This window comes from Gorilla gorilla, chromosome 10 (genome assembly GCF_029281585.2).
Source record: "Gorilla gorilla gorilla isolate KB3781 chromosome 10, NHGRI_mGorGor1-v2.1_pri, whole genome shotgun sequence".
NCBI classification, from domain to species: Eukaryota; Metazoa; Chordata; class Mammalia; order Primates; family Hominidae; genus Gorilla; species Gorilla gorilla.
In genome coordinates, this window is record NC_073234.2 from 60,975,615 (window position 1) to 60,999,942 (window position 24,328).

At 34.3% G+C, this 24,328-nt stretch overlaps 1 protein-coding gene across 1 annotated transcript in view; it reads right to left on the reverse strand.

Moving 5' to 3' along the window:
* LRRK2 (leucine rich repeat kinase 2) overlaps window positions 1-24,328 on the reverse strand; it is a 144,129-nt gene that overhangs the window by 64,070 nt on the left and 55,731 nt on the right. Inside the window, exons 19-27 of the mRNA XM_019039400.4 lie at window positions 20,320-20,578; window positions 16,904-17,092; window positions 10,793-10,911; window positions 9,515-9,584; window positions 8,784-9,001; window positions 5,929-6,179; window positions 5,196-5,344; window positions 1,577-1,670; window positions 324-510 (exon numbers count right to left, since the gene is read on the reverse strand). Coding sequence (XP_018894945.3) covers window positions 324-510; window positions 1,577-1,670; window positions 5,196-5,344; window positions 5,929-6,179; window positions 8,784-9,001; window positions 9,515-9,584; window positions 10,793-10,911; window positions 16,904-17,092; window positions 20,320-20,578 — 1,536 coding nt within the window. The remainder of the gene's footprint in view (window positions 1-323; window positions 511-1,576; window positions 1,671-5,195; window positions 5,345-5,928; window positions 6,180-8,783; window positions 9,002-9,514; window positions 9,585-10,792; window positions 10,912-16,903; window positions 17,093-20,319; window positions 20,579-24,328) is intronic.

Here is a 24,328-nt window from a genome sequence, read left to right on the forward strand (position 1 = left end):
TCAGATTAAAAGGTTCTGATAAGTATAGCATATTGTTTTATTGTTCAGTGGAAGTATTAAGGCTACTACCTTATTTTTAAAAGTAGATTTTTTAAAATTGTCGGTGTAAGAATGGAAATTAAATTAAGTGACACACCATTAGTAGCTGTTCTTATTTTTAAATTTAATGGAAATCTGGATTTATAGTTGACAGGAATTTATAGTTAACAGGAAGCTTCTAGTTTCATGAAATTGGTATTTCGAAGCTAAATATCACTTAAAATGATCATTTGTAATGATGCAAATCATAAAGTATATTTTTTAAGTGGCAATAATCGTCTTACCTCTTTCAGTTTATTGTGAGAAAGATGCAGTTTCTCTACTCTGGACCATAAATATGCTTTTTCACTCAAGTCCAAGATGCTGATCTGATTATGGCTAAATAAGAGTTCCCTTAAGTTCAAAGATTTCCAGTGTGCAGGACCTGGTAGGTACTGAATATCATTGCTGCTCATATCTAAAGACCGCAAGCTAAAACAATACAGAGGAAAGACATAAACCAAATGAGTATTTCCAAAATACATGAAATAACATCACAAATAATTTTCCCCAGGGTGAGAATAAAGTGTAACGTCAAAACTAGCATTATTGACATATGAGTATGCATGTGATTTGAGAGCCTGAAGTTGAACCACCAGTGTTTAAGAACTATGACTCTGGGCAAGTTACTTCATCTCTTATGAAGTGGAGATAATAACAGTGGCTATCGTAGGGCATTATTAGGAAGATTAAAGAGATGAGCCACCGTAGAGTAGTTAGAACAGTTAAACACATTCTAAAGCTAGATGTAAGTTAGCTATTACAGGTTTGTGTAACACTCTCTATGGCTAAATTCTAATTATTATTTGCCTAAATATAAGCTCACAGAAGAGCTCATTGCAGCATCATGCAAGCAGCATTTTAGTCTCCCTTCTAAAAAGCCATAGTGTTTGAAGGAATAGCTGACAGCAAGAAAACAAAGGAAAAGATAAATTTACACATATATTTTTATGAATTTGGTTTATCATGTATGATATAATTAGAATAGCATTTAAGATTACAACACACTCAAGATCGAATTAATGCCTGAATTTAAAGTTAACAGGAAGCTTCTGGTTTCATGAAATTAACCAAAATATCTCAAAAACCTGGAACTACATAAACTTGCCTAATCTTCCCCCAAAATTTCACTCAAACATAACTTAAGCATAATGTCAAAGTTAAAGGTATTTTGGCAACATACCAAGTTCCACAAACAATTAAAATTTTAAAAGTTAAAGTGATAGCCAGTATAATCTCATTTCATTATACTAATACAGCAATTAATTAAACAATCTTAAGTTGTTTTTACACAATGATCCACTAAATAAATATAAAAGTTTCCATTTTAAGTAATGAGTTGGGTCTTTTATCTAGTGAAAATCATTCATACATACAAAAACATTAAGTTGAGTAGGTTTAGAAATCAATTATCTCTATATTACTAAATCAAAATCATGTTTCTAAAGGTTCTGTTCCAGCTAATGTGCTTTTAAAATTAAAATAACAATAAACTTACTGTGGAATATTTAAAATTGCTTCTGGAATACAGGAAAATTTGTTCTGAGATAATTTTAGGATTGTCATGGAAGGAGGCAAGAAAGGCATAGCAGCTAAAAGAAAAAAAATGAGATAAACATTTTAATCATTTTAACCAGATTTCCATTAAATTCAAAAATAAGAACAGCTACCAATAGTGTGTCACTTAATTTGATTTCCATTCTCACACTGACAATTTTTTAAAATCCACTTTTAAAAATAAGGTAATAGCCTTAATACTTCCACTAAACAATAAAATAATATGCTATACTTACCAGAATCTTTTAACCTGGAGGCTAAACAGCTATTTAAATATAAATTTGTCTACCCAACATTTGTACAAAGTAAAAATTCCTAGAATATTCATTTCAAATTATTTGTGATGTTATTATATACCACATAGATTAACTAGAATTACTCTTAAATAACTATAGCAAAACAACTATGAACACTTTACTAAAATACAGTATATTATAAGGACAAAAATTCTTTATGGTAATAGCTCATAAAGAGTGTTCTATGGAATAATAATGGTTGTTATTTAATAAAAGTATTCTTCGATCATATAATCTTAAGAGATTGGGAAACATTCGGTAAAATAAAGTAAAATATCTGAGTTCTCAATACTCTGGTATATTTTATGATTTTTTTATTTTTTATTATTTTATTATTATTACTGTTATTTGAGACAGAGTCTCGCTCTGTTGCCCAGGCTGGAGTGCAGTAGCGTGATCTCAGCTCAATGCAATCTCCGCCTCCCAGGTTCAAGAGATTCTCCTGCCTCAGCCTCCTGAGTAGCTGGGATTACAGGCACGTGCCATCATGTCCAGCTAATTTTCTGTATTTTTAGTAGAGATGGGGTTTCACCATGTTAGCCAGGATGGTCTCGATCTCCTGACCTTGTGATCTGCCCGCCCTGGCCTCCCAAAGTGCTGGGATTACAGGCGTGAGCCACCTTGCCTGGCCTACTTTATGAATTTTTAAGAAGGAAATGCAGTATGAGGTACCTCCAAGAAATAAAATTCTGTGAAACACAATTTGGGAAACAGAAAATCACAGTCTCTTTTCTTATCTGTAAAAGAGTGTAGCTAGATCAGATGAACGCTAAGACACTTGAGAGATCTACAAATCTACCGTTTCTAGGAAAACGGATTGAGGAATTAGTTATTAGCATTTTCAAGGTTAAAAATATGGGTTATTCTTTATCTAGACAATCTTCAAGGGTCAAAATGTTCCAGGACACTCCTAGAAGCTGTCTTCCTGAGAAGCAGAAAGATAGCTATTATACCTCACCTATTCACAAAATAAATGAGTCGAAATGATTCTCCACTTAAGACTTCAGAGTCTTGAGTTTCATATGCTGTATGGAAAACATTCATAAGGCCACAGAACTAAAACTTTATTTTACATGGGATTTATTGATTGATTGATTGATTGATTGATGGAGTCTTGCTCTGTCGCCAGGCTGGAGTGCAGTGGCGTGATCTCCACTCACTGCAACCTCTGACTCCCTGGTTCAAGCGATTCTCCTGCCTCAGCCTCCCGAGTAGCTGGGATTATAGTCACACGCCACCACACCCAGCTAATTTTTGTATTTTTAGTAGAGACAGGGTTTCACCATTTACATGGGATTATTTTTTAATGGTTAGTGGTCCTGCTCAGATGTCACCTCCATGGGGCATCTTCTCAAATGTAAGACCACTTCTCAAACTGTTAAGATTGTGTAGTGCAAAGCAAACAGATTTTGAACTGGGGTCCATTCAAACTTTCACAACAAGATAATTAATTGTATGCACCTGTAAACATCACACAAAAAATCTCACGGCTTCAATTTCCTCAACTGGGCAGAGGTCATACCTGTCCTAGGTATGACCATTAGGATCATTGTGAGATTCAGCTGAGATGACACACTGACCATACACAAGCTTCAAGGTCCTTTTGGATGCTCCTCTTTCCAGACCCAACTTAAATGTCACAGGCACAGAAATGCTTTCCTGACTCCACAGTCTGAATCAGATTCCCCTGAGGTACCACAGAGCATCCTGAAACTTTTCCACAGAAGGCACCACAATATAAAATTACATTTATTTACGCCATCATTACTTAATGTTTGTCTGTGCTCTGAACTTAATCACAAGTTCCTTAAGGACAGAGACCGAGTTTGCTTTGCTTACTAGTGAGTGAGTCAATAACTCTATCCCCAGTTTCAGGATCATGGTTGGAAAGTGGCCAATATTCAGGAGGGTAGGAGGAAGGGAGGGCGCGGAAAAGGAGGAAAATACTATCCAAATTAAGATGGCTTTGATCATTATTAGTTTCTGAAAGCTCTGACAAATTAAAATACTATTAATAAGTAGTTAAGCCATATTCTGCTATTAAGTAGAATTAAAAATTATTTTACTGAGTCAGGTATAGAATGAACACATGGGTGGCAAGATGTGAGTATTCTCTATGAAGGAAGATAAAATATGAGGAATTCCTGTTTATTGTCATAAAAGTATTTTGTTCCTTAAAATTAAAATGTTCATTTAGGATACAAATGAACATAATTTCCTCTATTATTTCATATGCTAAGAGAAGGCAGGGGATTCTACAACTTTTAATAAAAGTGATGATAATAATTTGCATTATTATAATGTCTTGCAAAGCACAAGAGCTGAATGAATATACATTAACTTCACTAATTTGAAAACCATTAAATGATTAATTTTATTTCTAACAACAGCAAAGGGTAATCATATTTATCATACAAAAAGTTGCTGAAGAAACTTCAGTATGAAAAACAATATCTCAGTATCAGGATGCCTTACCCAGCTCAGGCAGCCATGTGCATGTTTAGTTTAAGATTAAAGGGAACCACAGTGTACTACACAGTAGGCCAAGTAACTATCATTTTAACCTCTGACAATAAAAATGTGATAATTTTTTTAAATTATAGACTATTTTTAGGGCAGCTTTAGATACACAGGAAAATTGAGCACACAGTCCAGAGACTTTCAATATATCCCTTCTCCCCTCACCACCACCACCACCCCACACACATTTCCCCCTATTATTAACAATTTGCATTAGTTTGGCACAGTTGTTCCAATGAGCCAATATTTGACACACCATTATCACTCAAAGTCCATAGTTTACTTCAGGGTTCATTCTTTATACTGCACATTCTATGGGTTTTGACAAGTGTATCATGGCACGTATCCCCCTCTATAGTATACAAAACAGTTTCACTGCCCTAAAAATCCTCTGTCCTTTACCTATTCATCTCTCCCTCCCCTAACCCCTGACAACCATTGATCTTTTTAATGTCCTCATAATTTTGTCTCTTCCAGAATGTCTTATAGTTGGGAACGAATAGTATGTAGCCTTTTCAGATTGGCTTCTTTCACTTACCAATATGCATTTATGTTTCTTTCATGTCTTTTCATAGTTTGATAGCATTTTGTTTTATTGCCAACCTGCTAATTTTATTTTTTAAATCCAGCATAATATTTAAACTGAAATGCCACCTTTAAATCCACAACTAAAGGGTCCATATATGACTCATCTTGTACAACTTAGAGGGCCTGGTAAGGAGGAGACCCACACAGAACACTTACCAAGAAAATTCATTCTGGCACTGAAACTCTCCACTTTAGGACAAGCCTCAAGAAAGTTCTCTGATAGGGATGAAATGTGGTTCTTACTAAGGTTTAAAATCTTCAGTTCCTTCAGTCTCAAGGGGGAGCATATCCCTGATATTTTATTTCTAGTCACAAGAGACAAGATAATGATTAAATTGCATAAATTCATATGCTTTAAAGAAAAAATATCAAAAACAATTTGCTTTCAAAGAATAGCATCAAAGAGGATTCATTAATTTAAAAATTAGTTGTAAAAATGTAAGTCAGTTGATAAAAGTTGTAATATTCATTGCCTCAGTCTTTTATTATATATAATAAGTATTATATATAGTATATATATAATATATAGGTATTATATATAATAAATATATATAATATATGTATTATATATTATAATAAATATATATATTTTATATATATATATTTCTTTGAGACAGAATCTCGCCTCTGTCACCCAGGCTGGAGTGCAATGGCACGATCTCGGCTCACTGCGACCTCCGCCTCCTGGGTTCAAGCGATTCTCATGCCTCAGCCTCTGAGTAGCTGGGATTATAAGGTGCGCACCACCACGCTGGGCTAATTTTTGTATTTTTAGTAGAGATGGAGTTTCACCATGTTGTTAAAACTCATTGCTATAAAAATGTCAGCATATTTTGTTAACATCAGCATATTTAGGCAACCCTTTTATTTTTAATGAGCTCTTTCTTACCCTTCTAAAATGAGCTGCTCCAGTTTCTCTACCACATCAGTGAGGTTCTCAGGTACAAAAGACAGCTGGTTATATGACAGGTTAAACTGTTTCAGAGTTGGACATTTCACTGTAGGATCTAAAACCACTGAGGGTCCAATGTCATTTCGAGAGACATCAAGATTAGCAATACAACTCATTTTCAACAAGTAAGAAGGAAATGATGTAAATTTATTACTGTGCAAGTCCAAATGTGTCAAACTCTTCAGAGTCTGAAAAGACAATAGTTTAAAATTCTAAAGGGAACCATCTGAGGAACTCAAGTCTAGCTAATATTTCTGCCTTACACACCTCTGGTAACTAGAACCATCAAGAATTTTCAAAAAGTTGAAAACACAATCCACAACAGAATTTCAGTATACTAATTGGCCCAATCCTCTCTGCTTGTAGCATGGGTAAAACCAGGAAAATTACAACAGGTAGATTGTAAAAAGCAGGTTCACAAAAATAGAGTTGAAAGCTTCCTTCAGCTTTTTTTGTAAATTATTTCCAGAAAGAGCAAAATGGAAGCAGAATAGGCCTCAACAAATATTTGAATTAATGATTTAACAAAAAGTACAACATAATCCTGGGAATGTTTTAAATGCTGTCAGAAATTGTTACATATTTTGATATATTTAAGATTTAACTGTAAAAATAGTTACTTATAATGTGTTTCATTTTAGAACCTCCTGTTTTTTATGAAACTTTTTGTTTCAAATTTCTACTTTCTATTTTTAAGCAATTTCTAATTTTATAATGATAATAGCAAACCCCTACTTACACATTATGTCAATTTTTTAAAACTTTGGTATGTAATACTCTCAAAGAGCTAAAATGCCAAAATCAATCACTTCTCTATGGTCTTCTTTATTTATCAATATATTTATCCACACGAGAAACTCTAGAGTTTGATATGATTATAAAGGCTTATTAACCACTCTTAGCCCCAGAAGTTGTTTCAAAATTCCTGCTTTTGTTTCAGACCCTCATTAACTTATTCCGAAGTAAAGATTTTAAAATTATTCCCAAGGTTTAATCAGGAAATGTTCCTATAAAAGGAACATAGATGAGACCCTTTGACAATAACAAACAAACAAACAAAGTGCCATCTAACGGTGTCATTTTGAAATTTCCCTACGAGAAGGTTCTGAGCTTGTCCAGTCATTGAATGCCGGCATGTCTCACCTTGTCACAGTCTCTTCCAATTCTCTTTGTTTTAACTAGACTAAATCCCAAAATTATTTTGCTTGCTCATTTAACAAATATTAATTGAAGGATTACCAAGTTTCAGACATTTATTCCTCCACAAATCAATTCAGTAAGTACTAAACTTCTACCATATGTCAGATCTCACTAGGCACTGGGAATAGACAGAAACAAGCCTGAAACAAGTCCTGTCCTCAAAGAGTTCACAGTCTAGTGGGGGCAAAGGTATTTTAAATCAAATTGGATGACCGAATGAGAATTAGGTGGAAAGCATCAGGTGTTATGGACATGGAGGCTAGGTGGGTAGGTTGGCTGGAGGGTAGAAGGAAAAAGGAAGAGAAGCAGAGAGTGATGAAGTGACATTTAAATTGAGCCCTGGGTGGCTTGAAGTATTTAGCAAGGCAAAGAAGCAGAGAAGAGAGAAAGACACATTTTAGACATTAGGGCACGGCTGGAGGAGTGGGTCACCTTTCTTTCTTCTCTCTGTCTCCAGATATAAAAACTTTAGAGAAAAAAACATCCCTTAAATATACTTAAAATTTATGTAATGTTGCCTTTAAAACATCTCAAAATTATGATTAATTTTTTAGGCTTAAAAAGGGGGAAATGCATTTGCAACAAGACTTTTTTTTTTTTTTTTTGAGACAGGGTCTCACTCTGTTGCCCAGGCTAGAGTACAGTGGTGCGATCTTGGCTCACTGCAACCTCTGCCTCCCAGGATCAGGCAATCCTCCCACCTCAGCATCCCAAGTAGCTGGGACCACAGGTGCACCCCACCACACCTGGCTAATTTTTCATATTTTTGGTAGAGACAGGATTTTGCTGATGCTTAAGCTGGTCTTGAACTCCTGAACTCAAAAAGATCCACCTGCCTCAGCCTCCCAAAGTGCTGGGATTATAGGCATGAGTCACCATGCCCAGCCTTGAGAATTTAACAATTTAAACATTTGCATTAAAATAATTTTAACTTTTATGATATCTTCTTTGGCTTTCAAAACTATTTTGATCTGTAGTACATACAAATGGTGAGCAAAGTCAATTTTCAGAGAGCTATCCTATCAACAAACTATGTTATACTTTAATTCTTACAAGACAGGAACTTTGACCAAAAAGAAAAAAATTTTTAAGTTACACATTATTTTAAACTGAAAAAAAAAGTTTCAGTAATCACTTAGTTGAATCTCTATTTTACAGATGAGAAAATGAAGGATTAGAGCAGGCGGAGTGACATGTTCATATTGTCACACAGTTGGTAGCTGAGTCAGAGCCAGTACTACCAAACCAGGTCTAATTCTAGTTTACCTAATCTAATTTAAATTGTTGAAGTTGTCTTACTTGAATTAAATGATTAAAGTATAATCAATATACACTTGGTAGACTTTAACATGTACTCCGTACAGAACCTGGAATTCCTTTCTAATCAGATCTGTTTCCATTGCCTGCCCTCAAAGATGCTCCTGAACATCACACAGACTAAGATATGTGTGCAAAAACCAGAGGCACGGGGGACTTATCACCCAGTGACACAAAAGTAGAATGTTCTTTTAAACGACTTAATTATGCAAATTAGATATAAATACAAAAGCTCTTCAAATGTCTTGAAAGTTACAAGGATAAATTAAATTTACTTCACATAGCTGTTGTGGAAAGCTCGTGAGTGCATTCTGGTGAAGCTCCAGCTTTTCAAGATGCTCCAAATGACCACTTATACAGCATTTCTGGCTTAGGGCGTCAATATCTCTTAGTTCATTTGCTGAAAGGTCTAGTGATGTAATATATTCTCTCTCAGAAGCCAGAGAAGAAATGCTGTCTGAATGCCTCATATGGGATTGAAGTTTTGATGACCCTTTTGTCAAAAACAAACAAACAATGGAAATATAAGCAAATAATTTAAATTCATGTAGTAAAAGTTTAGTGAGCACCTCCTAGCAATCAGGCTTTCTTCAAGGCACTGAAGATTCAATAGAAAACCAAACTATGGAGTTTACATTCCAGTGGCAGAGATGAACAGTAAATAAAAAGCATTTAATCAGGTGGTGTAAGAGGCGTGAAAAAAAAAGAAAGAAAGAAAACTGGAGGAGAGGATGAAGAGTGGCCTTGGTGGAGGTGTTATTTACATTTCAGAAAACTTGTAAAAAAAAAAAGACTAATGTGTTCTATAATATTCAAGAAAGGTAAATTTTTAAATGTATGTTTCATTTTTCCACAGCTTATGGAAGGAATCATTAGGTAAATATATATGAAGATTATGTAAGATGAAACTGGCACCAAGAATATTTGAATAATTGGAGGAAATTCAACCAAACACTGCATTCTGCCCAAAATATCTATTTACTTATGATTACATCCAAATACTTACTGAGTGAATCATCTGAAGATAATATTTTTCTTTTTCGCTTCAGTAAATCTTCATGATCAAAAATGGGCCCCTATTAAAAATAATTTATAATAAAATTGCTGTCATTTATTGGAGAAGAGGACATTTTTATAAGGAAGGAACCATGAAATTTTAGTAGGGTTAAATGGTATTTATAATTGTGGGAAAAAATAGACAAGTAAAAACTAAGAACCCAATTATGAAGATAAAAGAAAACTCCAGTTCAGTGCTCAAATGACCTTAGAAAGCATCTACTCTTTCTCCTTTGTTTTAAATATAAGGAAACTGAAAAACAGAAAGGTTGAGTCAAAAAGCTATATCCATATAATTTCTCATTAACCAAACTACTTTTTATAACTAAATTTATATATAAATTTGAAAGAGCATATATAAAGACTGACAGCTAATTTAACCGATTCAACTACAGTCATTCATTTCACCCATCTTAAGATCTAGAATTAACACAAAACAACCCTCATATTTTTAGTACTCAGCTATAATCAAAATTAGAGAATAGGTTAGAACAGGTCTTTCAAAGTGAACCTGAGAATAAGGTGACTCCCAATTTCCTCAACTAGAATTATCAAACTCCTCATGCAAATATGCCATAGTCCTTCCGTAGTTCCAAAACAGACAAGAGGTTGAAATAATAATAAAGGTATCTAAAAAATTAAATGACTTTCAATACACCAAAATAGATAGATGATCGATAGATAGATGATAGATAGATAGATAGATAGATAGATAGATAGATAGATAGATAGATAGATAGATGATAGATGAACAATGAATTATATTATGCTGCTCCATCTTGTTCAGTGTCCTTCAGACTTCTGTCTGGTTTCTTAGAAATCACTATCAGATTTCTAGCTAAAGTGTTCATGGGACCAACCCACACCATTAGGTAGAGGTCTAGCCTGGGCTCTTTTCAGACATGGAGTTCTGAAAAGAAAGAAGAAAACCATCTTGAAGTGTACTGTAAGTATATATATATATATATATATATATATATATATATATATATATATATATATATATGCCCCAAAAAATTCATACCCTGCATACTCAAAAGACTACAAATGTGAATTGAGCATAATTTACATCTAATATGTTTTCATATCTATTACATATATAAAAATCTCAAAATCATACATCAGGGAAATCCCTACCAATTGTTCCTAGCTTTGGCATAAATTTTAGTTATCAAGAGAATGTCAGCAGCAAAACACAACATAATCACAATTTCACAATTTAACTTACCAAGGAATTGGAATGTCTTTGCAAATTTGGTGAGCAACGCTGTAATACGGCATCTCGGTAAAATTCTCCTACACTAATTGAATTAGATTTCTTTTTCACAAGAAATGAGCCTTCACTTCCTATTTTGAAAATGATAAAATAACATGAAGGTGAATACAAAAAGCTTACTCAATCATAAGATCCTTCTATCACAGTTCAATCATGGAAGATTAGACCTATTTTTATTAACGGAAATTTCACAGTCCATTCCCTTTGTAAAATCTTTAAAATAGAGATGATAAGCCATGTTGGTTTTTCACTAAAAATTCAACAACATTTTTCTTCACCCATAAATATTTATAGAATGGCTGTTACAGACTAGACACTGGGTAAGCACGGGATACTGATATGCAGAAAAAAAATAAATCTATTCCTCAGAGGAGCTCATAGTCCAGCAGGAAAAAGCCAAATCAATCAATGGTTATATAAGTTATAACAAATATATGTGTGTGCAGAAAGTTTGTATGCAATCTGATCACTGTTACTGCTTTCTGTTTCTCTGAATTTTTTTTATAGAGACCACTGGAATAGGGTCTAGCAGCATAGGAAAGAGAGTGGATTAACTCCCTGAATTTTTCTTATAAATTTTTCAAATCTTGCTTTAAATGTTGTAATCACACAAATTATTTAACAGTCAGCAATTTTTAATATATTTCTATTTGAATTTCATGTTTCATGGTTTCTTTTATGGAATGGTATTAAAATAAACACAATAAATTTGGCTGGCAATAATTATTTTATAAAATAAGGAAAAGGCAGTACTTTCAAAATAATAAATTTACAAGAAAACAAAGATCAATAAAAAAATCATATTAAAGATAAATAATGCGAATGCATTTGTGAAAAATTAATTATGATTTTAAATTCCCCTACTCTTTATCTTAGAAAAAGAAAGAATTCATTTTATGTCAAAACCAAATTATAAAATCTGTATATCCAAATACCACCTTTATAATATTCAGTATAAATCCTGATATAAACAGTTCCTGCCTGGTTCATTGCTAAAGTTTAATTAATTCTATAATTTAAATTATTTTAATGCTCAAGAATTTTAATAAAATACAATTTATAATTTAGTAACAATTACATAATTATAGATTATTAAATTATCATAATTATCCCACTTTATATGTGTGTGAAATGTCTATTAGCACATTATTTGTACAAGCAGCATAGTGCATTTTATAATTATTTTATGTTAAAATTTCTAATGTTTTCTTGAAAAATACTTGAAGAGAGTTCTTTCAGGCATGATAGAGTAACAAGTGTGAACTTAACCTACTCACATAAACAACAAGAAAACTGGACAAATATATTAAATGACTGGATACAGACACTGGGCAACAGACAGCATAGGACTATGTAATACCCGAAAGAAGGGAAACAAATTATGTGACCCCTATGATCACTCTGGCCTTCTGCTTGGAGACAAATTAAGGGCCATATACATAAGAAGAAATTTAAACAGTCTCATGGCTTTCCTGAGATGAGGAGATAGAGATCAACATTTATGGAGACTGAGATAGCTGGGAGTTCTGGGGCAGTTATGGAAAAAGTGCTTCAGTAATCTGCATATGGGTTTCTGGAAGATCTGCGCTAGAAATGTAAAAGGGAATTCTTCCAGAGGAAGAAAATGATACTAACTGCAAACTTAGATTAATATAAAGTGGTTACTTTATTTAAAAAATTATTTTTATATATAGTCCTTTGTTATATAGTCCTTAATGTTTGCACAACAAACAACAGAGCTTCAAAATATACAAAGCATAAACAGATAAAACTGAAAAGGCGACCAACAAATCCTCAATTACAACTTCAATATTTCTCTATCAAATACAATAAATAGAAAGAAAAGTCAGTAAAGTCACAGAAAACTTGAGAAATCCTACCAAACAATTTGGCCTATTGATTTGACCCAATAACAGCTGAATATACTTTCTTTTCAGTTGCACATGGCACATCACCAAGACAGACCATATGATAATCCATAAAGCATGTTTCAATAAATATAAAAGGATAGAAATCATCAGAGTAGGTTATCTGAGCACAAAAAAGTCAAATTGAAACCAATAACCAGAAAGTTATCCAGAAAATCTCCAAATATTTGGAAAATAAATGACAGCCTTCTAAATAACTCGTGAATCAAAGAAGTCACAAATGAAATTAAATTTATATATTTTTTTTATACTTTAAGTTCTAGGGTACACATGCACAATATGCAGGTTTGTTACATATGTATACATGTGCCATGTTGGTGTGCTGCACCCATTAACTCGTCATTTACATTAGGTGTATCTCCTAATGCTATCCCTCCCCCTTCCCCCCACCCCACAACAGGCCCTGGTGTGTGATGTTCCCCTTCCTGTGTCCAAGTGTTCTCATTGTTCAATTCCCACCTATGAGTGAGAACATGCGGTGTTTGGTTTTTTGTCCTTGCAATAGTTTGCTGAGAATGATGGTTTCCAGCTTCATCCATGTCCCTACAAAGGACATGAACTCATCATTTTTTATGGCTGCATAGTATTCCATGGTGTATATGTGCCACATTTTCTTAATCCAGTCTATCATTGTTGGACATTTGGGAAATTAAATTTTTTTAAATGAATGGAAAGAGGACACATCAAAATATTGGGATGCAGTGAAAGTGATATTTATAAGGACATATACAGCCTTAAATAAATGTTTCTGTTACAAAATAAGAAGGTTCTAAAAACCAGTGTTCTAAGCTTCCAAATTAAGAATCTATAAAAAGAGTCAATTAAAATAAAAATAAGTAAGGAAAAGGGAACAATAACAATAAGAACAAAAGTCCGTGAGAAAGTAATACAAACAATAGAGAAAATCAATAAAACAAAAATCTGATTCTTTGAAGAGATTAACAGGATAATTAAATCACTAACAGGATAATTAAATAATTGCTATAAGTAACATTAAACAAATAAATTTGGCAACTTATATGAAATGGATATATTCCTTGAAAGTTACACATTACTAAAACTGACTTAAGAAGTAAAAGAAAATTAAAATAATCATACATCTATCAAAGTTATTAAATTCATAATTCTAAATCTCCTCCTCACAAAAATTTAAAACCTAGATGGCCTTTGCTGGTGAAGTCTATCAGACATTTAAGAAGAAAATACCTTTACACAAATTCTTCCAGAAAACTGTGGAATGGGAAACACTTCCCAATTCATTTCAAGAGGCCAGCATTACTCCCATAATTACAAGGAAGTATAAAACTACAGACTAATATCTCTCACAGATGCAAAATTCTTAACAAAATTTTAGAAAACAAAATTTAATACTATATAAAAAGGATAATGTACCATAACCAAGTGAGATTTACTCCAGGAATGCAAGTTGGTTTAACATTAGAAAATCAGTCAGTGTATTTGACCATATTAACAAAATAAAGGTGAAAAATACGAATACCTCAGCAGATGCTGAAGAGCATTTTTCAACACCTATTAATGATAAAAAAAAAGGCTCTCCAAAAATGACTAGGAAGAAGCTTCTTCAATTTGATGAAGGGCATCTATGAAAAACTACAGATAATGTCATAATTAGTGATTAGAGGCTGTATGTTTTTCCTCTAAGTTTGGAAACCAGGGAATGATGCCCAGTCTGACCAATTCTATTCAACGTAGTACTGGAGGTCCTAGCCAGTGCAATAGGACAAGAAAAAAAAAGAAGAGATAGATATTAGAAAAGAAAAAGCAAATCTGTCTTTATTACCAAATGGTATAATTGTGAACAAAGAAAATCCTGTGGAATCTATAATAAGGTACTGGAACACGTAAGTGAGCTTAGCAAGTTTACAGGATAGAAAATTCATGTACAAATAAATGAATTATATTTCTATATATCAACAGTGAACTACTGGAAATTAGAATTCAAATACAACACCATCTATAATAGTATCAGAAAACATCCAATACAACACACTCTTAGAAATTTTAAAAGACTAATTGAACTATATATCACATTAATATGTCAAAAGACTCATTATTAATATATTAGTTCCCTCAAATTAATTTATAGATATAATCTATATAAATTATTATTTATGTATTAATTATATATTATAGATTACATTAAAATCATAGGTAATACGGTTTAATTTATAAATAAATTCTATATAAAATCTAAATATGGACTTAATTACAATAAAAATCCCAGCATAAAGTTAGTTGATTAAAAATTTATATGGAAATGCAAAGAACCTAGAATAATAAGAACAATTTTTTTAAAAGAACACCAGAGGACTTACACTATCTGATTTCAAGACCTGCTATCAAGCTAGAGTAATCAAGACAGTGTGGTATTGCCATAAGAATAAGGTATAAATCAGTGGCACAGAATAAATAATGCTAAAATAGAACCATACCTAAATAGTCAATTAAAGAGAACAAAGCTTCCATTAATTCAATGAGGAATTATATAATATTTTCAACAAGTAATGTTGGAACAACTGGATATCCATACAGAAAGAAATAAATGTCAACTCTTCATTGACACACCACACACAAAAATCAACTTAAAATGTTTTAGACCTAAATGTCAAAGCTGAGATTTTAACAGTTCTAAGAGAAAATATAGGAGAAAATATTCACAAATTTAGGCTAAGAAAAGGTTTCTTAAGTGGGATACAAAAAGCACAAACCATAAAAGAAAAAAACTGGAAAACTGCACTTCACCAAGATTTAAAACCTCTGTTTTGTTAAAAATAGAATTAGTAAAATGAAAAGACAAGCTATGACTGGGAAAAAAATATGCAATACATATACCTGTCACAACTTCTATCTAGAATATACAAAGAACTCTTATATAATAAGACAACCCAATTAAAAGCAAAATACTTCAACACTTCACACAAAAATAAGAACGGCCAATAAGAACATGAAAATATCCTCTACATAATTAGTCATCAGGGAAATGAAAATTACATCTAAATGAATTAAACCTCCACTAGAACAGCTAAAAGTAACTTGAAAATACCAAGTACTGACAAGGATGTAGAGCAACCAGAATGCTCATGTACTGCTGGTGGGGGTAGAACATAGTACAACCATTTTGGAAAACAGACACAAAAGAGTACTCACTGTATGATCCTACGTATATAAAACTAGAGAAAACATTAATCTACAGTGTCAGGAAGCAAATGATTGCTAAGGGTCAGGGGGGCGAGGGGAAGGGGATGTTTTCAGTGAAGAGGCATGAAGAAACTTTTTTGGATAATGAAAATATTGCATAACTTAATAGCGACGATGACCACATGAATATGTTGATTTTCAAAGCGCATGAAAATATATACTTAAAGTGAATGCATTTTATTTTATATAAATTATATAGGTATATAAATCACTACACTTGATTTTTAAAAATGGTTTGACTTGAGACACAATATTTTGGAACAACTCTCATTTTTTGCCCTCTCAAATACCCTTATTCTATCACCCAATGTTTTCAATCATAATATATTAATAAGAAAGCCCCTCACTCCATTTTTACCAAACTGCTAATGCTAAATACATCAGCCCTAATCACTGTCATTATATATTTCACCATATTAATTTTTTAAAAAGTTATCTCAAGTGAGCTATTAAAATATTAATATTGTTTTAAGCTATAGTAAAGATAAAAACCTTTTTTATTAAGCGCTTCCTGTTTGCCAAGCATTGTTGCAGACATTTTACATACATTTTTTCTAATTATTATGTATAACCCTGCAAAGTCGACATTACTACCTTTAACAAGGTTAAGGGGCTTACACAAGCCACGAAAGGATCTAGTCAATGACAGAGCGTGGAATCTCGTTCCAGTCTAGTCAGAGTTTGTTTCCTGGAATATTAACCATTAACCAATTAGTATAACATTTAGAAGCACAGAGACACACTTCCTTGACCCATCACTTTAACCAAAATTAGTAAACTTAACTGTTTGCGATAATAAACACATTTCTACTCAAGTTTTTCCAGATGATTTAGGTCAGGTTTTTGTCTTGGGTCCTATTGTTCAATGTCAGTGTGTAAATATAAAGCATAAAGGGTTTTTTTAAATAATAAATACCTTCACTATCCAGGTCATCACTTTGAGCAAACACACTGTCCATAGAAGAGTCAGGAATAAAGGTCCATTCATCAAATTTAGACAGCACATCTTCAGAAAAATTTCCATCGCTGCCTGACGCTGTTCCTTCTTCCACAGCACTTTTCATCTGATATCTGATCACCATTCTTGCTAGTGTAGATGCTATATCTGAAAATAAAGAGATACACCAGCAACTTAGAAATCAACAGTTATGCAAAAATAAACATACATAACATACATAGGACCAAAGTTCTTACGTATTCCTATGCTTCTAGAGAATATTTCTATTTTTCCTTTCAAAGTCACCTTACACTAGTGATCCTGAATAATTAACAGGTGGCAGATGATATATTTTTTTAAAAAACATAACCATGTACACAATGCTTTCGTGTACATAGCAAAACTGAATCTCTATGGAACTAACTTTATTCAGGAAAAGGCCTAGGCTTTGAAGCCAGACAGGCCTGTGTTCAAGTCATAGAAATGCCATTTGTGAGTTATATGAGCTCCCTGGGTGTCAGTGTCCTCACCTGGAAAATGAAGATGATAATAAATACAGCATATGGTGATGAAAAAGAGTAAATGAAATGATGCATATAAAATGTTTAGCACAATGCATAGAATACATAAACTGCTAAATAAAGGATCTTGTTATTTTTATAAAGTTTGCTGAGTGATTCATTATGACTATTGGGAAACCTGATGGAATTTCAAAGTTAACATTCTTCTCACAACTTCATCACATTATATATTAGCTCTATTATGAAGAATAAGTTGGCAAAGTCCTCATTGTTCTACATACAGCCAGGAAGATTTCTTCAAATATTACTACTGTAATGACTTCAAATATTACTACATGATACTGCTGTATCATGTAGTACAATATCCAGTGATGAGTTGGCTAATACAATGCTGGTTAGGCCTCCTACTGTAAAAAGGAAAATAAACCCTGGGGCTTAGAGCATGGCAGGGGATCATTTGCTATTACCCCTGTGAAGTGTAGATAATCAGCTAAAAGACTTTGACAACAGTAGGAATAGCAATAATTATAGTAGCAGAGTGAAGTATGCTCATGTATCTACATCTATTCCTACTGTAAATATGTGGTGGACCCATATGATAAACCCCAAGAAGGCAACTGATACTATGGCTTACACTATACCCATATACCCAAATGGTTCTTTTTTTCCAGAGTAATATGTTATGATATGGGAAATTATCCCGAAGCCCGGTAGGATGAGCTCACACACAAATATGTCACTCAGGCAAATACTACCTGAAAAATGTTTGAAAGCTATGACCCAAAGTGTTCTTTACTCAGACCAGCTGCCAGTGAAATCATGGTTATACCCTCCAATTAATCAAATGACATTACTATGTTTTTTTAATTGGGTAAGATGTGTCAATGGTAAAAACTTCAGACAGAACAAAGAGAATATAGTGAATGATAAATCTCCCTCCGTCCCTCTCCAATGGGCCCACAATTCCTCTCCATCAGATATTGAAGATTAAAGTAAGCAGGTTTTTGGCATGAGACTAATTTAAGTAATGAAACATGGGATCTAACCATGTCTCGGTAATTTCCAAAGACCCAGAGACAACCAGGGAACCCATTTCTGGAGGGTTTTACTTCATATTCAAACTTTTATAACTATCATATTCCAGTTGCATTTTCATCAACATTAGCATAGTAAAAACACTGTCTGTGCCCTTTTTTTTTGCCACGGAGTAATGTAATCTTTATCAGGACATTAAATTTGCTCCACGTTTTTTTTTTCCTCAATGATTGCAAAGCGTTCCACAATATGAATGTACCATTATTTATTTGAATAGTTCCTTTTGGGGAATACTTAGGTTTTTTTCCTACTCTTTTGCTATTATAAACAATGTTTTAATGTGCATTTTTGTACACAATTTTTGTGCACATTGAGAATGTCTGTATCATAGATTCCTAACAGTACATTGCTAGGTCAAAAAAGTATGTACATATATTAAAAATATTAGTAGATATTGCCAAATTGTCCTCAAAAGAGGACAATTTAAATTCATATCAATGTATGAAGCATGTTTCCACATATGCTTATCAACATAATGTATTACAAAATTTTTATTTTTGCCAATATTAAATACTTAATTCTAAATGATAATCTACTATGTGCAAAACACTAGTATCAATGGTAAGGTTACAACCATGAACAAAATTGACATTGACTTCATGGTACTAACAATTTACCAAAAAGTAGATTATAAAAATGAAAAATTAAATTATATAATGTGGTGAATGGTAGTATATGTGAGAAATAAAGTGCTATAGGGTCATGTAAGAGAACCTTCCAGACTGGTGATAGCACTGAGACAGGAAGAATGAAGAGACAGCCAGGTGAAGAGAGAATTTAGAGCTAGGTAGAGAGAGAGTAACACTGGAAAAACACTGGAAGTAAGGGTACACGAAGTGTTTGAGAAACCGAGGAAAATTCAGCCTGATTGGAACTTTTGGAGCCTACTGAGTGGTTGGAAACCTTGATGTATAAAGGCACCAAATTGCATGGATGGGTACTTTTCTCTAGCAGCACTCAGTTTTCTTGGTGAAAGTGAGGGAAAAAGTAGACTGGTAGACTGACCAAAACTGGTGTTTTGCTAGTGAGTGCATCATAAAAATGAGAGAAGCAAACATGTTACTTGCAAGATGGTCCTTAAGGTGTTGATTCATGGAGTTTGATGACCATGGGGAAGGAGATGGGCATGGGACTAAGTTAACACAGGGAAAGCTGGGAGCTTTCACACTAAAAACACATTTAGTGTGAACAAATGAGAGAGCTCAAAAGATAAAAATAGTGTCAGAAGATGGCAACTTACCATCAACACACATAATATATACAAAATACACATGAGCTTGAAAGTATAAAGAAAATGCATTATCAATTGAAATATAAAGTATATTCTAAGTTAAAAATGCCAAATAAATATGTGTGTATGCTTTTACATACATTTGAATGCATAGGTACATGTAAGTGTATAAAAAGTTAGGAAAAATATCCATATTAATTACTTATAAGAGATAAAATAAGTTATTTTTATTTTATTTTTTATAATTTTATATTTCCTTTAAAAACAGGGATATCTTACTTTAATAATAAAAAATATATATTAAAAAGTACCCCTTCAAAAAGTTTCCACTATTTTGCTCTATTTTTATAAATAACTATTTGCTATCTCATAAAGAACTTAAATGTCATTTTGAAGTATTTCATAGCCAAAAAAAAAAATCCAAACCTTTGCAATATTTTTGGCTTAAGGTCCCTCAAACTGGCATGAATAAACCACTAAAAGACTAGTGACTTAAAAAAATACTATTAAAAATAAGAATTGTAAAAAATATTCTCCTTGTTACTTACTTGTTTGTTTCCTTAAATTAGAAGTCTTATCTGGAAATAAAGGACCAAGCCAAGAAGGTTCAACTTTTCCTATACAAAATCCTCCAAGGCAAATGCTATTGTTGGCCACATCCAGGGCCAGCCTCCTTAAGAGCAAGCTGATGATCTGGCTGTCACCTTTCCCAATGCTTATCGTCAGCGCTTTTCGTACATCTTGTTCACGAGATCCACTATTCAGTAAGAGTTCCACCAATTTGGGACTGCTCTCTTTCTCACATACCTATTAAAGAAAAAAAATTAAGTATATTAAAAATCTACATTTTTCTTCCTTTTAGGAGACTGGCAAATCAAACTTCATGTGATTTTTCTCTACATCTCCAATTTAGAATGAAACGAAATAAAATAAGGCAAAACTGATCCTTGAATAGATTGGGAAAATAAGATGATATTAATGCCATCAATGTCAGAATAGCATGAATAATCTGCCACATGACAGTCAGTTATTATGAAAGAGACAACATTATATGGAGACAAAGCTCCATAGGCTTGGCATCAAGATCTCTGTTTACATCCAGACTTCACCAAATATGCACATTGCTTACACTTTCTGAGCTTCCGTCTTCTCACTGTAAGATACCTGGGAAACCAGTACCTTAACACAGTAAATACTACTGTCCTGCCTTTATTTGTGACATAGAATAACTAAATGGGGACATAGCTATTGTAAAATTTATTAACGCCACACACAAACGACAGTCATTACTCGTGTCTAGTTTTCCTGAGCTCCTCAAGACAAGCATCTGAATTTCCTCAAAGATATACCTTGTCTCTCAGTCTTCAACCTTCCTCTAAATGTTATGTTTTCAGAGCATGTGTTCAGGGTGGGTTAGCATGTGAGGTGCCACAAAAACTAGAACAACTCAGCCAGCCAGGAGAAGCCTTAGCAAGCTGTGGCACTGCATGCTGGCCCTACTCAGGAAGAGCTCTGGAAAGGAGCTAGACGCTAGCAAGGAGCTATCAACTAGAAGACCAAGATAACAGGTAATAGAAATAATATCCATCAGTTACTGTGCTAAATTCTGTACACACACGATTTCTAATCTTTTTTTAAAACAAAATCCTATGCCATAGCAATTATTACTCCCATTTTATAGATGAGTATTTAGAAAAAACATATAATTTGTCCCTTACAGCTAGCAAGCAACTGAGACTTGGATCTAAAGCCAAATCTGCTGGCTTCAAAACCTGTGTGACTTTCATTACCCAAAATGAAACATCAAAAAAGGAAAGAAAAGAAGACCCAAAGATCCAGGGTACCAACTCAGAGGAAAAAGATGTTGGGGACAATTTTTGAATTTTCTAGAATTAAAGTGTTTCCAAGGGATTTGAGGGGACATTCATTTATGTGGTTGGAAGGCACCAATTAAATGCCCACCAGTCTCCAAGTACGCCCACCAGTCTCCAAGTACGCCCACCTTCAACCCAACCTCAAAGCACTACAGAGCTCTGATCAAGTCACCGTCGTCTTTAAAAACCTTCTAAAACGCTGCTGCTCCAGGACATTCTTCCAAACACAGCATGTAATTTTTCAAACCTCATTACCTTTTATGCTATTTCTATTACCCCAAATGCCTTCCTCTACTCTTCACCCAGCAAAAAGGTGTTCATTCTTGAAGAATTGGCTTCAAACTTTCTTGCAGAGAAGTCCTTGCTACTAACCTCTCAGGCCAAACACACCATTTCTCCTCCCGGCTCCCATCCATTTCATTTAATGTAGCACTGAGCAAACAAACATACATACCCATCTGTTTTCTTGCTAGAATGCAAAGGCCTTTACATTTCTGCAATCCAACTTGTATTCCTGAAGCCTAGCACAACATCTAGGAAATATATTTAATTTAAGTAGCAAATTACTAAAATCCTCTTTAAGGGCTCATAGCAAAATTAAAAGGAAGGCAGGTGGAAGAGGAAGGAAGGAAGGGGAAGAGGAAGAGGAAGGGGAAGGGGAAGAGAAAGGAGAAGGGAGGGGAGGGGAGGGGAGGGGAGGGGAGGGGAGGGGAGGGAAGGGAAGGGAAGGGAAGGGAAGGGAAGGGAAGGGAAGGGAAGGGAGGGGAGGGGAGGGGAGGGGAGGGGAGGGGAGGGGAAGGGAAGGGAAGGGAAGGGAAGGGAAGGGAAGGGAAGGGAAGGGAAGGGAAGGGAAGGGAAGCGGGGAGGGAGGGAAAAACTCACAAATGCCTTCTCTTATAGCCCAGTAACTTTTTTTCTCTAAGATATGCCATTCACTCCTTACTTTGTACTAAGGTGATATATGTTTTACTCTCTTGTCAATGCCCTACACATACAGACCTATAAACTATCTTGAAACAGGAAACCCATTTTATATTCTCTATTAATTATCTAGCACTGTGTGCTGCACATGTTTGTGGAAGGAATTTTCCTTGGAGGATCCAAACTATCCAAGCTGACTTTAGGCATATGGTGCCGTGAAGAGAGACATATATAAGAAAGTGAATCTGATAAAAGAAATAAATGCCAGCAAAAATAAGAATTAATTTCTTTAAATCCTACAGAGTCATTCTCTTTAGAATATTCACACATATTTATGAAAGTAATTTCATCTTCATGACAGGAAAATACTACTGCTCACAGATATTTATTTTTACATTTAAATAATAATGAAAATTCAGAATATAACTAAAGATTATCAAAAGCATAATTTCTTATCCCTGCAATCTTTCTCTGATCATCTAATTTATAATAAATGCAGTGCATTATCAAAACCAAATTATTCAAACTGTTATTTTAGAGAAAATGAACACCACTACCACCACTACCATGAATCTGCTGTGTAGCCAAGAAATTAAAGCAGGCACTGTGGAGGCAGATTTCACACTGTTACCAGGAGCTTGTTCTTAGGCAAGTTATTTAAACCCTCAGTGCCTCAGCTTCTCACTTGCACAATGGGAATAACATTAGAACCTACTGGACCTTTTCGTAGGTTGTCGTAAGGATTAAATTGTGTAAAGTATTTGGAGCAGTGCCCAGATGGTAATGAGCATGATAGAAGTGTTTGGTTTTGTTGGTTTTTTGTTTGTTTGTTTTGTTGGTTGGTTGGTTCGTTCGTTTTTTGTTTTTTGTTTTGTTTTGTTTTTTTGTTTTTTGAGACGGAGTCTCACTCTGTCGCCCAGGCTGCAGTGCAGTGGCGCGATCTAGGCTCACTGCAAGCTCCACCTTCCAGGTTCACGCCATTCTCCTGCCTCAGCCTCCCAAGTAGCTGGGACTACAGGCCCCTGCCACCACGCCTGGCTAATTTTTTGTATTTTTTTAGTAGAAACAGGGTTTCACCGGGTTAGCCAGGATGGTCTCGATCTCCTGACCTCATGATCCACCCACCTCGGCCTCCCAAAGTGCTGGGATTACAGGCGTGAGCCACCGCGCCCGACCAGTTGGTTTTGAGACAGAGTCTCGCTCTGTCACCAAGGCTGCTGTACAGTGGCACAATCTTAGCTCCTGCAGTATTGACCTCCTAGGCTCAAGTGATCCTCCCACCTCAGCCTTTTTATTTATTTTATTTTATTTTATTTTATTTTATTTTATTTTGACAGGGTCTGGCTCTGTTGCCTAGGCTGGAGTGCAATGGTGCAATCTCAGCTAACTGCAGCCTCAACCTCCCAGGCTCAAGTCATCCTCCCACCTCAGACTCCCAAGTAGCTGGGAGTATAAGCAGGTACCACCATACCCAGCTAATTTTTTGACTTTTTGTAGACATGGGGGTCTAACTATGTTGCCCAGGCTGGTCTTGAACTCCTGGGCTCAAATGATCCTCCCGCCTTGACTTCCCAAAGCCCTGGGATTACAGGCATGAGCCACCCTGCATGAAGCTAGGACTACATGTGTGTGCCATCATACATGGTTTTTTGCTTGTTGGTTTGTTTTGTAGAAATGGAGTCTCACTATGTTTCCCAAGTTGGTCTCGAACTCCTGGCTCAAGTGATCCTCCCACCTCAACATCCCAAAGTGTTGGGATTAC